Source organism: Panthera leo, chromosome B4 (genome assembly GCF_018350215.1).
Source record: "Panthera leo isolate Ple1 chromosome B4, P.leo_Ple1_pat1.1, whole genome shotgun sequence".
Taxonomy (NCBI): Eukaryota; Metazoa; Chordata; class Mammalia; order Carnivora; family Felidae; genus Panthera; species Panthera leo.
The window spans coordinates 69,560,876-69,578,076 of record NC_056685.1 but is presented as its reverse complement, the minus strand read 5'-3'; the positions used below and the strand labels follow the sequence as shown (position 1 = coordinate 69,578,076).

Genomic DNA, 17,201 nt, shown 5'->3' with positions numbered 1-17,201 from the left:
ATTTAAAACAATTATTAGTATTAGTTCACATTTTGGGGATGCAATGAATCAAGATGTAATTTTGTGATATCAACAACCAAAAGGCATGGAGATGGAGCTGGAAAGGAACAGAGTTTTTGTATGTTATTGAACTTAAGCTGATATAAATACAAATTAGTGTTATAACTTTAGGATGCAAATGTAATCTTCATGGTAACCATAAAGAAATAGGTACAGGATATACACAACGGGCACCTGGGTGGCTCAGCCGGTTAAGCATCTGACTCTTGATTTCAACTCAGGTCATCTCACAATCATGAGAACAAGTCCTGCATCAGGATCTGTGCTGAGTATGGAGCCTGCTTTAGATTCTCTCTCTCCCTCTCAACCTAACTTTACAACTTAAGGAACTAGAAAAACAGAAAAATCATAACTAAACCCAAAGATACCAGAAGGAAAGAAATATTAAAGGAAACAAATATTATATATTTTTAAAAGAATACATACAAAAGGAAATTAAGAAGGAACTTAAAAATTTCACTGCCCACCAAAGAACAAAACAAAAATCAATTAAAAACCAAAGAAACCAGAATGCAGGAAATGAGGGACAAAAAAGCTACAGGGCATACAGAAAACAAATAGCTCAATGACAGAAGTTGAGTCCCTTCTTCTCAGTAATTATTTAATGGATTAAACCTTCCAATCAAAGGGCAGAGGTTGGCAGAGTAGATAAAAACACAGGATCCAACTACATAATGTCTATAAGAGACTTACTTTAGACTCAAAGACACAAACATGTTGAAAGCAAAAGGATACAAAAAGATAGCCCATACAAATAATAACTATAAGAAAGTAGGTGTGGCTACACTAATATCAGACAAAACAGACTTTATGTCAAAAAAGGTTACAAGAGACAAGAGTATATTAATAAAAGGTCCAATACAGCAAGAAGATATAACAACTATAAACATCTATGGACCTAAGAATAGACCATCAAAATATATGAAGCAAAAAACTGAAAGAAATGGAGAAATAAAAGTTATACAGTAACAATTGGAGACTTCAATACCCTTGTCACAGTAATGGACAGAAAAACCAGATATAAGGTAGTGAAACAGAGGACTTCAATAAAACAATATACAAAGTAGATCTAACAGACATACAAGAAACACTCTACCCAACAACAGAATACATTCTTCTCAGGCGCAGGAGACATTTGCCAGGATAGACTATGTGTTAGGCCACACACTAAATGTCAATAGATTTAAAAAGTAAACTGGAAAATGCACAAAATTGTGGAAATTTAAGAACACACCTTTAAACAATAGACCAAAGAAGAAATTATACTGAAAGCAGGAAATGCTTAAGAAACAAATGAAAATACCATGTACAAAAACTTATGAGAAGTAGCAAAGCAGTGCTAAGGGAGAAATTAATGGCTATAAACACTTATATTAAACAAGAATGAGTTCGAATCAACAACCTAACTTTACAACTTAAGGAACTAGAAAAACAGAAAAATCAGAACTAAACCCAAAGATACCAGAAGGAAAGAAATATTAAAGATTAGAGCAGAGATAAATGAAGTAGATAGAAAACAAAAGAAAAAAAAAAAAACAAAAGTTGGTTCTTCGAAAAGATCAACAAAATTGACAAACCTATAGTTAGATGGACTAAGAGAAGACTCCAATTACTAAAATCAGAAATAAAAGTGGGAACATTACTACCAATCCTACAGAAATAAAAAGAATTATTAAGAGAGTACTATGAACAAGTGCATGCTGACAAAAAGGATAACCTAGGTAAAATGGAAAAATTCCTAGAAACACAAAACCTACCAAAACTAAATCAAGAAGAAATGTAAAACCTAAACAGACTTGAAACTTGTAAGGAAACTGAATCAGTAATCAAAATCCTCCCAACAAAGAAAAGCCATGGACCTTATGGCTTCACCGGTTCTACTAAACATATAAAGAACTAATACCAAGCTGGGCGCCTGGGTAACTCAGTCAGTTAAGCTTCTGACTTTGGCTCAGGTCATGATCTCGAGGTTTGTGGGTTTGAGCCCTGGGTCAGGCCCTGTGCTGACAGCTTAGAGCCTGAAGCCTGCTTCAGATTCTGTCTCCCGTACTCTCTCTACCCCTCCCCCACTCACAATATGTCTCTCGCTGTCTCTCAAAATTAAATGTTAAAAAAATAGTAATAATAATAAATTAATAAAGAACTAATACCAAGCCTTTAAAAACTCTTCCAAAACTGAAGAGGAAGGAATTCTTCCTAACTCATTCTATGAGGACATTACCCTGATACAAAGCCAGACAAAGACACAACAACAAACAGTCCAATATCCCTTAGGAACACTGATGCAAAAATATCTCAACAAGACACTAGCACAAGGAATTCAGCAGCATAAATTCAGCAGCATATAAAAAGGATTATATACATCATTACCAAGTGGCATTTATGCCTGAAATGCAAGGGATGATTTAACATAGGAAAACTAATGAGTGTAATACTCCACATCATCAGAATAAAGGGAAAAAGCTACATGATCATCTCAATTGATACAGAAAAAGTATCTGACAAAATTTAACACCTTTTCATGATGAAACACTCAACAAACTAGGAATAGAAGTAAACCATCTCAAAATAATAAAAGTCATATCTGAAAAAACTACAGCGAACATCACACTTGATACTGAAAGGCTAAAAGATTTTTCTTTAAAATCATGAACAAAGCAAGGATGCTTGCTTTCATCACTTCTATGCAAAACAGTACTGGGAGTTTTAGCCAGAACAGTTAGGGGAGGGGGGTGGTAGGAAAGGAGAAGAAAGGAAAGGTACGCAAATTAGAAAGGAATAAGTAAAATTATCTCTGTTTGCAGATATGACCTTATATGTAGAAAACCCGAAAGATTATGCACACACACCCTGATAAATGAATTCAGCAAAGTAGCAAGGTACAAACTCAGCACACAAAAATTAATTGTGTTTCTATAGATGAACAATGGAATTATCTGAAAAGGAAATTACAAAACAATTCCATTTACAATAGTATCAAACAGAATAAAATACTTAGGGACTGGCGTGCCTGGGTGGCTCAGTCAGTTAAGCATCCAACTTTTGATTTTGGCTCAGGTCATGATCTCACGGTTTGTGAGTTCAAGCCCTGCATTCTCCTTCTCCCTCTCTCTCTCTGCCCCTCCCCTGCTCTCTCTCTCTCTCTCTCTCTCTCTCAAAAAATAAATAAATAAACTAAAACAAACAAACAAACAAACAAAAACAACTTAGGAATTAACCAAGGAGATGAAAAACTTATATAATGAAAACAACAAAAACACTGCTGAAAGAAGACATAAATAAATGGAAACACATCCCACGTTCACACAATGAAAGACAGTATTGTTAAAATGTCAATACCATCCAAAGCAATGTACAGATTCAAGGCAATCCCTACCAAAATCCCAATGGGATTTTCTGCAGAAATTAAAACAAAACAAAACGAAAAAAACCCAACTCTACAAAAATTTGTAAGGAATCTCATGGGACTCTAGATAAGCAAAATAAACCTTGAAAAAAAAAAAAAGAGCAAAAGTAGAAGACCTATACTTCCTATTTCAAAACTTACTACCAAGGTCCATTAATCAAATCAGTGTAATACTGGCATACAGACAGATATATATAGAACAGAGAGTCCAGAAATAAGTCTTCCTACATACGTCAAATGATTTTTAACAAAGATAACCAAGACCATTCAATGGGAAAAATACAGTCTTTTCAACAAGTGAAACTGGGAATACTGGATATCCACATGCAAAAGAATGAAGCTGGATCCTTACCTAACACCATCTACAAAAATTAACTCACAATGGATCAAGGACCTAAATGTAGGACCGAAAACAATAAAACTCTTAGAAGAAAACATAGGACAAAAGCTTCATGACTTTAGCTTTGCCAATGATTTCTTCTACATGACACCAAAGGCACAGGTAACCAAACAGAGAGAGAGAGAGAAAGAAAGAGAAAAAACTTGGACTTATTGAAAAATGTAAAATTTTGCTTATTAAATAACACTATCAACAGAGTAAAAAAGTAACCCATAGAATGGGAGAAATATCTGTAAATCATGTATCTGATAAGGGGGATTAATATCTAGAATTTATAGAGAACTTCTAAAACTCAACAACAATGAAACAAATAACTAAAAAATGAACAATGAACTTGAATTCACATTTCTTCTAAAGAGATATATGAATGGCCACTAAGTACAAGAAAAATGCTCAACATCACTAATCATTAGAGAAATGTAAATCAAAACTACAATGAGATACCACCTCATATCCATTAGGGTGACTACTAGCAAAAAGCAAACAAACAGACAGACAAAAAAAACCCAGAAAACTACAACTGATAGTGAGAATGTAGATAAATTGGAACCCTCGTGCACTGTTGGTGGGAATGTAAAATGGTATAGTCACTGTGGAAAACAATATGGCAGTTCCTCAAAAATTAAAAATACAATTACCATATGATACAGCAATTCCACTTCTGAATACCTATCCAAAATAACTAAAAGCAGGGTCTTGAAGATAGGTGTATACCCATGCTCATAGCAGCATTATTCACAAAGCTAAAATGTAGAAGCAACCCACGTTATCTATTGGCAGATAAATGGATAAGCAAAATGTGGTACATATACACAATGGAATATTGTTCAGCCTTAATAAGGAAAGAAATTCTGTAATATGCTATAACACGGATGACCCTTGAAGACATTATGCTAAATGAAATAGCCAATCACAAAAGACAAATACTGTATGAACCACTTCTATGAGATACTTAGAGTAGTCAAAATCTTAATGACAGAAAACATAATGGTGGTTGCCAGGGGTTGGGAGAATAAACTGATAAATTGCTTTAGGAAGTTATCATTTAATGGGTATAGTTTTACTTTTACAAGGTGAAAAGAGTTAGGAGGATGAACGGTGGATGGCTATACAATAATACTAATGTATTTAATACCACTGAGCTATACCCTTATTAACAATGGTTAAGATGATAAATTTTATATATTTAAGATAGAAATCCCAGTATCAGTATCAGGTTTCTAACACCAGGTTTACAATTAGATTTGAATGATGTTAAGGAAATTGGATTACTTATACAACCAGTGTTCTGACTAAAACCCAAGATCAAAATCTGCCACTAGATTCCATTTTAGTTAAGTTAATGCAAAAAAACAAAACAAAACAAAAAACCTGTTGAAGTTTAAAACACACTGAAGATAGAAATTTCAGGCTTTATCATAATTCTAGGCCTACACACAAAAATATAAATTGATGAGCATAGAAAGCACATCAGAGCAGATACACGTTTTTAGAAAACAAGAAGAAAAAATAAATTGACACTAAAAGGGCTTATTAAAAAATTATGTATAATTATACAATTATATAATTAGATATGTATTTTTCAAGGTACTGTAGAGGGAAAACAAGACAAGTGCTTGAGATACATTCAGTGTATATTTAACAAGTACAAACAATATTTTTAATAAGGGCAATAATGACCTTTAATAAGGGCATCCATGACCACAAAAGCAGCATAAATTTTAAAACAGGAAGGGAAAGACCAACCTTGATTCTTATCTCAAACACTACTGATTCCACTGAATTAATATGAATTTGAAAGAGGGCTATTAAAGATAGGTATTCTACAATGGAGAAAGTAAGCAGATACTGAAGTAGAAAATGACACTTTGTATGTGGAAAAACATAAATCATATTTTCACATTTAAGTAAGAAAAATGTCAAAATTTTCTTCTATAGGAAGAAGTAACTGTTCTACTGGGACATTCTAAGAGCCCCCAAGTAATTTGCTTTTCATTCTGATAGCCAAAAGCTAAACTCCGATGGCCATTTGTTTGAGGATCGTAAATTATGTCTCTACAAAACTTGACTGTAAGCTCCTAGACAGCTAGGATGGTGTCTCTAATGCAGTGTTTGACATAAGTAGATGCAGAATGAATACTTAGCAAATTTAAATAAGCTATGAGAAAGCCAGTATGGTATTATTTTCTGAAAATATGTAACTTAAAATACTAATCCTAAAATATGCACTGTGAAAAATTTCAGTCAAGTCTGCTAAATTATGTGAATTTTATTATCCATCTTCCTTTCACAGACCACTGATGAGCATATTAACATCTTAAAATCCCTGAAAAGTGTTGCAATATCAAAGTAACCTTTTTTTTTTTTTAAAGTTTATTTATTTTGAGAGAGAGTGAAAGAGTGCAAGAGAGGGAGAGGGAGAGTCAGAGAGGGACAGAGAGAATCACAAGCAGGCTCTGCACCTACAGTGCTGAGTCTGACTTGGGGCTCAAACCCAAGGGCCTCAAAGCCAAGAACCGTGAGATCATGACCTAGGCCAAAATCAAGAGTCAGATGTTTAACTGAGTGAACCACCCAGACACCCCTAACCTACCTCTTTCAAATCTAGCATTTCCCGAACATACTGGCTAACAGAATATTTTCTTCCCCTCAGATCATTAAGACTCTTTAGAATTACTATTCTATCAAATACTTAGGGAAATCTCTATTAGAGCCCAAAAGGTAAAAGAATAAAGCTGAACAGCAGATTGAATTACAACATTCCTGAATGGTTAAGCATATCACTGAATGTATCTTCAATTTCACTGAACTTTCGGTAAATTACATGGTCTCCCAAATTGTTTAAAACTATATTCACAGCAGCAAGAGAAGATAAACTGGAAAGCTAAATATTTAATCTGTCCCTAGTCATAAAAATAAATCTACACAATGTTTCTGAAGTACATGGACCATTACTTAATAAGTAACATGAAGGAGCACCTGGGTGGCTTAGTCAGTAGAGTGAGGGGCTCTTGATCTCAGCTTTTGAGTTCGAGCCCCATACTGGGTGTAGAAATTACTTAAAAAAAAATAAAATCTTAAAAAAACCCCAAATTTTATAAAATAAAAATACTGCCACAACTACATTTAAACACACACACACACACACACACACAGTACTATGCCAATGTCTTTCTTCGCATCAAAGCCTTTTTTCCTTATAGTTTATTCTACCTAATCAGATATGAGTTTACAAAATTAAAGTCAAAATTCTATTTCTTAGGGCACCTGGGTGTCTCAGTCGGTTAAGTATCTGACTTCAGCTCAGATCATAATCTCATGGTTCACAGATTTGAGCCCCATGCCTGCAATGACAGTGCGAAGCCTGCTTGGAATTCTCTCTCTCTCTCTCTCTCTCTCTCTCTCTCTGCACTTCCCCACTCATGCTTTCTCTCTCTCTCTCTCAAAATTAATCAACTTAAAAACTTTTTTTTAATTACTTAAAAAAAAATTCTATTTCTCAAAAAGCACAGATCACTGAAATGAGTAACTATTTAAAAACTGCCTGAGAACAGAGGTTACTTACTATCTGAGCAAAACTTTAATAAGATATGGTGGGATCAAGTTCTTTTGTTTAATGACTTTTTTTAAGTAGGCTTCCCACCCAGTGTGGAGACAATGTGGGGCTTGAACTCAGGATCCTGTGATCAAGACCTGAGCTGAGATCAAGAGTCCAACATTCAACAAACTGAGTCACCCAGGTGTCCTATGGGATTAAGTTTTTAAATAAAAGAACAACAGTACCATAAAAATTTCCCAGCTGCTTTATTTCCAGTATAAGAAAGTATCACTATAACTTGAAAAACATTTTAGACAGGGCTATAAATTGATGCTGCTGCTCAAGTCAACATTAATGATGGGAGCACCTGGGTGGCTCAGTTGGTTAAGCGTCTGACTTTGGCTCACGTCATGATTTCATGGTCAGTGAGTTCAAGCCCTGCACTGGGCTCTATGCTGACAGCTCAGAGCCTAGAGCCTACTTTAGATTCTATGTCTCCTTCTCTCTCTGCCCCTTCCTTACTCACGCTCTGTCTCTCAAAAATGAATAAACGCTAAAAGAAAAAAAATTTTTTTAAAGACATTAATGATGTACACCATGTAACAAACATAATAAAGAGATCTCAACCCTACTCTCACTCACCTTGCCTTTGGTCCAACAAAAGACTGTGACTGACCTATGACTCCACTTACAGAGAGCTCTTGATTACTTATTAGCTACTTATTAATTAGTTCTTTATTACTTGTTAGCTTCTTATTAATGCAAAATCTAGCAAATTCGGTTCATATTTTAAGAGAAAAAATAAGGAGGTTAAAAAGACCCAATGTGACTGACTATTCAGTCAAGATCCATTCAAACAATGATGAAAGAACAGAAGTATTTAAAACCTAGGGCAGGTTGACAGTGAGGACTGTTTATTATTTTTTTTTAATTAAGAGACATAAAAAATGATGGGGGGGAAAGGGTGCCTAGGTGGCTCAGTCAGTCGAGCTTCCAACTCTTAATTTCAGTTCAGGCCATGGTCCCAGGGTCAGGGGACCCAGCCCTGCATCGGGCTCCGTGCTGAGCATGGAGCCTGCTTGGGATTCTCTCTCTCTCCCCAACAAGCCCAACCCTCTCCTCCTCTCCTCTGCTGGTGCTCTTTCTCTCTCTCTCTCTCTTAAAAAAAAAAAAAAAAAAAAAAAAAAAAAGTGATGGGGTGATGAATATATCTTTAAGCCTTGCTAATTGAAGGGTACTAAACAAACAAGAAAACAGAATTTTTGGAAGTTTTAAAATCCTGAGAAAAATTATCAGTTCTCTAAAATAGCAATTTTGAGTATATAGATTAATATAAAACCCACTATTGTAATTATTAAAGAATATAAACAAAATGGCCCTATTAAACTACTTTATTGTTCATGCTTTAAAATTGTGCTGAAAAGGTGCCAAAAAGGAACAGCTAGATCATGTTGATACATATTTACTCAAGAATACGTATAGGAGTGCCTGGATGGCTCAGTTGGGTACGTGTCTGACTCTTGATTTTGGCTCAAGTTGTGATCTCACGGTCCTGAGATAGAGCCAGATGTCAGGCTCTGAGCTGGGCATGGAACCTGCTTATGATTCTCTCTCTCCCTCTGCCTCTGCCTCTCCCCTGCACACTCTCATGCATGCATTCTCTCACTTAAAAAAAAAAAAAAAAAAAGACACATAAATATCTACTTTAATAGGTACAATAACAAGGAAACTTTGACCTACTTAAGAACAATTGATATCTAAATGACAAATCAGCATTTTAAAAATGAAAGGCTTTATTTGTGTAAGCACTGATAGAGTCTATACTGGTTTGTACTTTCTATGAGCAGTGTACATTATTACTCTGGAAACAATGTTTGTAGGTATACAAAGATTTATGTAGGTATATGAGTTTTATATCAAATTCCATTGCTTGATCCATTTTATCAAAGAACTTTCTAATAAAGGTATCTTAAAATTTATTGAAAAGCCAGAAATTTTCAAGTCTATGTAATTGGTCATGGTACAGAGATTTTTATATTTTCTGCATATCATGCCAAAATAATCTTAGACCAACACTTGAATTGAAAAGCTTAATTTTGCCAATGAAACATCTACATTTCCCTATTAGAGAGGTTACAAGTTATACAGAGAAGTTTGAGTTCGTCTTCAAATATTTTAATGCAAAGATTCATGAATAGTATTCTTTGGACCCAAAAATGCTCTCATCTTTTGGTACTCAAGACTCACCAAAGGTCACAGGTAACCCAACAATGAATAATTCCATTTCTTGAGATATTTATGAGATAATTTGCAGAGAAATAGCATGTAATATAAATACAGTCCAAGACCTAAGGTCTAAACAGATTTTTGTTCTGAATTCGCCGGTTATGACTAGTGGCTTAGCATGATTTCGAGAGATACTTTTAACAAAAAAAAAAAAAAAACAAAAACATAAAAGAAGCTTCTATAAAATGCATTCTCCTTATATTCCATATTTATACTATTTTTTCACTTCTAAACTACCAGAGAAATTCAGGTATAGTACAATTACTGAACACAGAGTCATTCATAATCATACTATTACTCTGTGTGGTACACGTTAATAATTCATGAGGATGTTTTCCCCATTTGTGTCTTGCAGAACTAGAACAAACCAAATATTTCCCACCCATAATTTAAAATCCAGACAAAACTCTTTATGTGAAACCTAAAGGGGACATTATGCCTTACCTCATACTCAGAAATTTCAGGTAAGTTACTCTCATCTGCCTTTTCCAGCTTTTCAGCAGCCCACTTGCTTGCAGCCTCAGCAAGTTCCTTTTCGGTTAGCCGACTGGGTTTGTCTAACACCTAATAAAAACAGAAGCACAGTTCTATTACAATCCTCAAAAGCATTTAAACTTCAAATACATCAAGAAGTACATCCCACTTAACTTATAATTATGTAAGCCTCCAAATGTATATAGAGAACAAGTACATCTTTTATTTGCTTTTTCAAAAATATTCAAGATAGAATTTCTCTAAGTAGCAATTCCTTTTGGACATACAGAATAGATCTGACTTCTAATTTCATTTACATAGAGCTTTAAAAATTCATCTTAAAGAACAAAAAAAATTAATATACTAATAGTATTTGAAATATACAGGACATCATACTGATTTAAATTTTGTATCTTTATTATATTCAATGAAATAAATAATGCCAAAATGTCATCAAGGTGAATTCCTAATTAATGCAGTAGAAAAGTCAGACATGCTATTTTCATAATTTATAATAATTTACATAAATCATACTCCTTACACAAAATTTATACACTTAAATTTCATTTTTTGATATTTCCACTGCTTCCCTTCTTCAACCATACACAATATTAAACAATGTATGGAATTTAGAGTTACAGGATTTGAATGCCAGCTTCATTACTTGCTAGATAAATGATTTTATATGCATAATTAATGACACTGCGAAGCCTTGGTTTCCACATTTACAAAACAGGTATTAATAATATTCAGTTTTACAAAGTAGTTGTGAGAATCAAGAGAAGTAACAGACCTGAGAGTACCTATCACTAGTGCTTCGTACTTCAGTTTTGTTTATTTCCATATTCACTGTTACAAATCAGTTATAGTAAAACATTTGAAGAAGATCAGTTCATGAGGTCAATATAAAAATGAAGAAAATAAATCATTTTTTTCTGGATCACCTGATTCCCACAATACTGTTTACAGGCCTATGCTACAGACTAAGATATAAAAATTCTAAGTTAAAGGGGCACCTGGGTGGCTCAGTGGGTTAAGCATCTGACTCTTCAACTTTTTTCATCACTGTTGTACAGTTTTCAGTGTAAAGGTATTTCACCTCCTTGGCTAAATTTATTCCTAAGTACTTTATTCTTTTTGATGCTACTGTAAATGGGACTATTTTCTTTTTTTTTTTTAACATTTATTTATTTTTAATAGACAGAAAGAGACAGAGGATAAGCAGGGGAGGAGCAGAAAGAGAGGGAGACACAGAATCTGAGGTAGGCTCCAGGCTCTGAGCTGTCAGCACAGAGCCCTACATGGGGCTCAAACTCACGAATCGCAAGATCATGACCCAGGCCAAACTCGGGCGCTTAACTGACTGAGCCACCCAGGAACTCCGGGAATATTTTCTTATCTTCTCTTTTTTATAGTTTATAACTGGTGTGTAGAAATGCAACTTTTGCATATTGATTTTGTATCCTGCAACTTTACCGAATTTATGTATTAGTTCTAACAGCTTTTTGGTGGAGTCTTTAAGAGTTTTCTATATATAATATAATGCCACCTGCAAAACAAAAAAAAAAGTCTTACTTCTCCCTTCCCAATTTGGATGTTTTTAAATATCTTTTTCTTACCTAACTGTTACGGGTAGGATTTCCAGTCATATGTTGGGTAGAAGTGGCAATAGTGGGCCAATTGTCTTGTTCTTGATCTTAAGGAAAAGCTTTCAGCTTTTCACCACAGAGTATGATGTTAGCTCTGGCTTGCGATATCAGGCCTTTATTATGTTGAGGTTCTATTCCTCTATACCCAGTTTGTTCAGAGGTTTTATCATGAATGGATGTTGAATTTTGTCAAATGCTATTTTTTTGCATTTATTGAGATGATCATATATTTTTATCCTTCATTTTGCTGATGCAATATATCACACTGCTTGATTCATGGGTAATTCATCATCCTTGTATCCCTGGAATAAATCCCATATGATCATGGTGTACGCTACTTTTAATATGCTGTTGAATTCGGTTTGGCAGTATTTTGGTTGAAGATTTCCACATGTACATTCTCAGAGATACTGGCCTATAATTTTCTTTTCTCGTACTGTTCTTGTCTGGTTTTGGTAGAAAGGTAATGCTGGCCTCAAAATGAGCCTGGAAGTATTACCTCCTCTTCTATTTTTTAGAAGAGTTTGAGAAGGATTAGTATTCTTGAAATGTTTGAAAGAATTTGCCAGTGAAATAATTTGAGAAAATTATTTAACTTCTGAGCCTTTTCTATAAAATGGATCTAACTACTTATACCATGGGATTTCTGTATGCATACAAAAAATATATATATTAAAATATAACTAGAATCAAGTAGTTATACAATAAATGTTAGGTCTCTGCCTTACTCACGTCTCCCAAAATAAAAGCACAGTCCCATCAAATATGCCCTATGTGAATATTCATCCCCATCTTGTTATGGTCAAGATGCGCAATGGCTGAAGTACCAATTTTAGCATAATCTGTGGAAAAAAAGTCTTCAAGAAAACTGCTCATTTATTTTGATAGCTACCTTCAAGTTGTGGTTACTTAAGATTCAAATATTTAAATGCAGCAAATTATCCTCATTAGGTTTGACAGTAAAGAATAAAAGCACCTGTACCAGACAGTCCATCTCGTTTACTTTGTAATTCCTCTTTAAACTGATTTTTAAAATATAACAAACCTTTGATGAAGGAACTGCTGAAGAACTTGAGGGTGAAGTGTCTCTTGATGTTTTTAAAGACTGAACAGGTCTCTCTTTACCTGTTTAAGAAAACATAAAATGCAATTTTCTAGCTCATTTGTTTTCAATTAGAGTGACTTTGTAATTAAATAAATGAGAGGGGGCGTCATAAATTCATTTTAGTAGTGAAGTCTTCATTACATTATTAAATTAAATCTGTTAATACCTAAGTCCACCTATCTCTTTCCAGGGCTGTGTACCATAAGAAATTTCAAATAACCTAGAACCAATGGACATCATATTTGGCAATTCAGGCCATATCAAGGCCAGTTAGCCAACACAGAACCACTGAGAAGACCTCCAGAATGGCAAAAGACTAAACTCATAAATGCTTCCTCCTCCAAGTTCCTAAAAGCTAACTTTTATCACAATAAAAATTCAAGAGTAGTTATTATATAAATACCACAAAGAGAACTAGCTAATTAAATGACAGCTCAAAGCGAGGGGTATGTAGGGAAATATAGCAGATATTCCTGAAATGTTTAGTTTAAAAAATGAAAACTAGAAAAATTATAATATGGAGCACCAATCCAATGCCTGGTATGAATGAGTACCCAAATATTTGTTAAGTGGTTAAAAATAAATCTGTGTGAGATAATCATTACCCTTTATCTTCAGTCACTATAGACACTAATGTAGTGCTATATGTATATCATCATTTTTATAGAAACTGAAGCCAGAAACTAGATTTAAACAATATTACTTTAGTCAGTTCAACAACACAGAAAATTGTTTTAAATATAATCATAAAAATAACGATGAGCTGTTACTGATACAAAAACATTTCATTAAACTATTTGTATGTGTCAAATATAATATAAATTTTCTGCTCTACATTGCTAAGAAAACTGACAAAATTAAACTGCAGAGAAAAGGAGAAGGTGCCACTAAGTTTGGAGTGACATGGAAGCTGGTCAAGACTAGACAGTGGGTTAGGGCCAAGAAAGCAGTCAAGAGCAAAAGCAAAGACAAAACGACCTTGAAACTGAGGCAAAGCCAGCTTCAGTCACAAAGCCTCTTAAGCTCTTCCTGCCATGGTCAAGATTGCTAAGTAAGAGCCTAAAGGCTCAAGGGCAATAGTGAATAACATCTCTTTCCAATGTCCTACAGACCTGGAAAGCCTTTCACTGCAGGCACTTCTCTCACCTCCCCAGGGACATCTAGTAATTTTTTACTGTCACCAGTGGTAGAGTGCCATTGGCACACGGTAAGTAGAGGCTGGGGATGTTGCCAGGACACCCTACAAATGTACAAAACAACATCTCCCAACAAAGAATTATCCAGCCTCAAATGTCAACAGTGCCAAGGATGAGAATGCCTGCTCTAGGCACAGTATTCTACCTCTGAGACTCCAACAGTCTTATAAAAGACGTTAACCCTAGAATCTTTTAACTTGTGATGTTAAGAGGCTTTCACAATAAAATCATTTTAAAAATTCTTGTAGACCTTAAAAACCAAAAAATATCAACCATCCCTACATCCCAAAATGATTAAGAACACGGTTTACTTAGTCATTTTCTACTGTATTTCCATTGCATATGGCAAATTCCATATCATATTGTGACAGTGTCGGTCTATTCCACTGCACCAAAAGCTCCAAGTATCATAGCTTATTTCTGAATAGCCAGGGCCTACCTCGTTCAAGTCCTTTAAGAAAACAGTAAGTCAAAAATTAGGTGAAAAAATAAATTATTTTTCTACCCTTAGGATACGGTGACCTCCCCATTCTATTAAGATAAGCAATTCCTTGAAAGAAGTTGAGGGCTTGACCAATCAGCACAGCAAACTATGCTAATTAAAGGCGTATTTATAGGCTCTCAATTCTCACACAAAGCTAGACATGGAACAAGCAGCTGATAATCTCTTACTCAGCAAAATCTTACAAACACGAAATCAGCACTGCAGGTATGTCAATTACAGTACCAAATGTAGTCTTAGGATCTTCCCAGATTATAGCTGCATTAAGGGCTAATTTAAGCAGATTTCAACCAATCTCAGCGTGCAGAAGCAAAGAATACTGAAGGGTAGAGCAAGTGGTAGATCGTATCTCCACATCTACTCATATATACCTGTTGCATGAAGGGCAGGGACAGGCAAGAAGCAAAGAATAAAGAAAAAGGATGCTACAACAGAAAGAACACAGAAAAGGTAAAAAGAAATTCTCTGATCCTCCTGTTATCAGGTCCTATGTGTCAATGGTTTGTTTATTCTACAGATCTCCATCTCCTTTGAGGTGGCTATTCCTGACCAGGAATGGCTAGCCCAGACAACCAACTCACATATTCCCTCCATATCCTACTACCTATATCTATTACTATTAAATTCTGGGGTCACCTGGGTGGCTCAGTCAGTTAAGTGTCCGACTTTAGCTCAGGTCATGATCTCATAGTTTGTGAGAACCCCATGCCGGGCTCTGTGCTCACAGCTCAGCGCCTGGTGAGCTCAGAGCCTGGAACCTGCTTCAGATTCTGTTTCTCCCTCTCTCTCTGTCCCTCCCCTGCTCACGTCTGTGTGTGGGGTGTGTGGGGTGTGTGTGTGTGCGTGTGTGTGTGTGTGTGTGTGTGTGTCAAAAATAAATAAACATTAAAAAACATTTTAATTCTGGTTCCAACTAAAGACTAATGGAGCAGTTATACACTTTTCCCATTTCTGTAACCTCTGTCAATTCAAGTCCCCCACCCCTTCACAATCCCAAATCAAAATCTAGCTCAAAACTCACCTCTTTCTGGATTTCCTTCATTCTGCCGTTTGTAGGAGGCACCAGCACGGATGGACTCTAGGGAAAGGTGGGCAAGGAGGAATTAACACCAGCACCTCTGTGCCCAGGAGGGACAAGAGAAGAACCCAGAAGTAGGAGTGATGAGAACAGGAACTTCTGAGTATTTGCTGGTGACCCTAAACCCTTTCTTTTCTACCCTGCCTTCAAATTGGGCTGCCTGAGCAACAGCCACTGAAGAGTAAGAACAAACAGGAGAAAATTTCTGTTTTTAAGATCAGAAGCTAATTGGGTATAATAACAACAAAGTGTTAAGATTAAGCTAACCAAGGATAGCATGAGCAGAAAAGAATGAGAAAAGGGTTATATGATAAGACACCTAAAGCTGAAGACAAGGATCAGGTCTTACTCATCACTGTAAGCACCTATTCTAATCATCATAAAGTTGGCAAAGGATTGGTTAAAAATGACACACACACAAACTCAAGAGAGAAAGATGAATCACCACTAAGAATTAAAAAGAATACTGGCAAAGTTTTCATGGTGTATCATATCAGTTACCTGGGCTTACAGTAACTATCTGCAAAGGTCATTCTGACTTACTCTCAAAAGTAGCCCATTACTAAATCTTGCTACTTCTTCTCATACAAAATTTCTCATATATGGATTTTCTTTATAAACAAATCCACAACTACTGTCCTGCTAGAACCCCTAATTGCCCCATATTTACAATCTTGTAAATATTTTGTTAGCTTCCTTACCCACACATCGCTTAGTGATGCAGACATAATTAAGTTTAAATACCATAAATATGCTAATAAGAGCTCCCAGATATCTTTCCAATAAGATGCAAACTCCTTAACATTACAAAATTTTCTAGTACAGATCTCAAATTGCCACTTTAATTTTTTTCTGAGAATTGTTTTGGTACAGTTAGCACCTTGCATTAAAAAAATATTTTAAGGGGCTGCCTGGATGGCCCAGTCAGCTGAGTGTCAAGAGTCTTGATTCCAGCTCAGGTCATGATCTCAGTTTGTGAGTACAAGCCACGCACTTGCGCTCTGCACTGACAGTGTCGAGCCTGCCTGGGATTCTCTCTCCCTCTTTTTGCCCTGCACACGTGGGCTCTCTCATTCTCTCTCAAAATAAATAAACTTAAAAAATATATTTTAAGAAATATGCCAACATTTGCCGTCCTACTTCTGCAAGAATGTTGTTAAAAGATGCAATATCCTCTGCCTGTGTTAACTGATCTGTCATCAGGACAATTTTTGTTCCTCCTCAGCAGGTGATCTGTTGTTTGTTTTTTTTTTTCTAAAGTACACTGTGAACACTATTACTGAACAGTTCTTTGTTTTAGCTAAATCCTTATTCAACTACAACTGTTCAGCACCTTCACAGTGGCATTTACTCTGACTTTTATTGTCACATGTTTCTCCTATAGAAAATTCTTCACCAATTTACTGAATCCTTTTTTGTTATGTGTTTATTTTATTAACTTGCTTCAAATTCTTTGTAGATCAAGAGATGAGAACACTGACAATTTACAAGAAGTGTCTGGAGTCTA

The 17,201-nt window shown here is 35.3% G+C and overlaps 1 protein-coding gene across 18 annotated transcripts in view; it reads right to left on the bottom strand.

Annotated features, from left to right (window-relative positions):
- Positions 1-17,201, bottom strand: part of PPHLN1 (periphilin 1) — a 247,493-nt gene that overhangs the window by 76,923 nt on the left and 153,369 nt on the right. For 16 of the 18 annotated variants that reach the window (XR_006204793.1, XR_006204796.1, XR_006204792.1 and 13 more), the window contains 3 exons: positions 15,638-15,694; positions 12,859-12,938; positions 10,135-10,254 (listed from right to left, as the gene is read on the bottom strand). Coding sequence is in view for 12 of the 18 variants with exons in the window: in XM_042946278.1 (XP_042802212.1) it covers positions 10,135-10,254; positions 12,859-12,938; positions 15,638-15,694 (257 nt within the window). In the remaining 6 variants the exon portion in view is untranslated. The remainder of the gene's footprint in view (positions 1-10,134; positions 10,255-12,858; positions 12,939-15,637; positions 15,695-17,201) is intronic. The other 2 variants (XM_042946284.1, XM_042946287.1) reach the window with 1 other exon arrangement.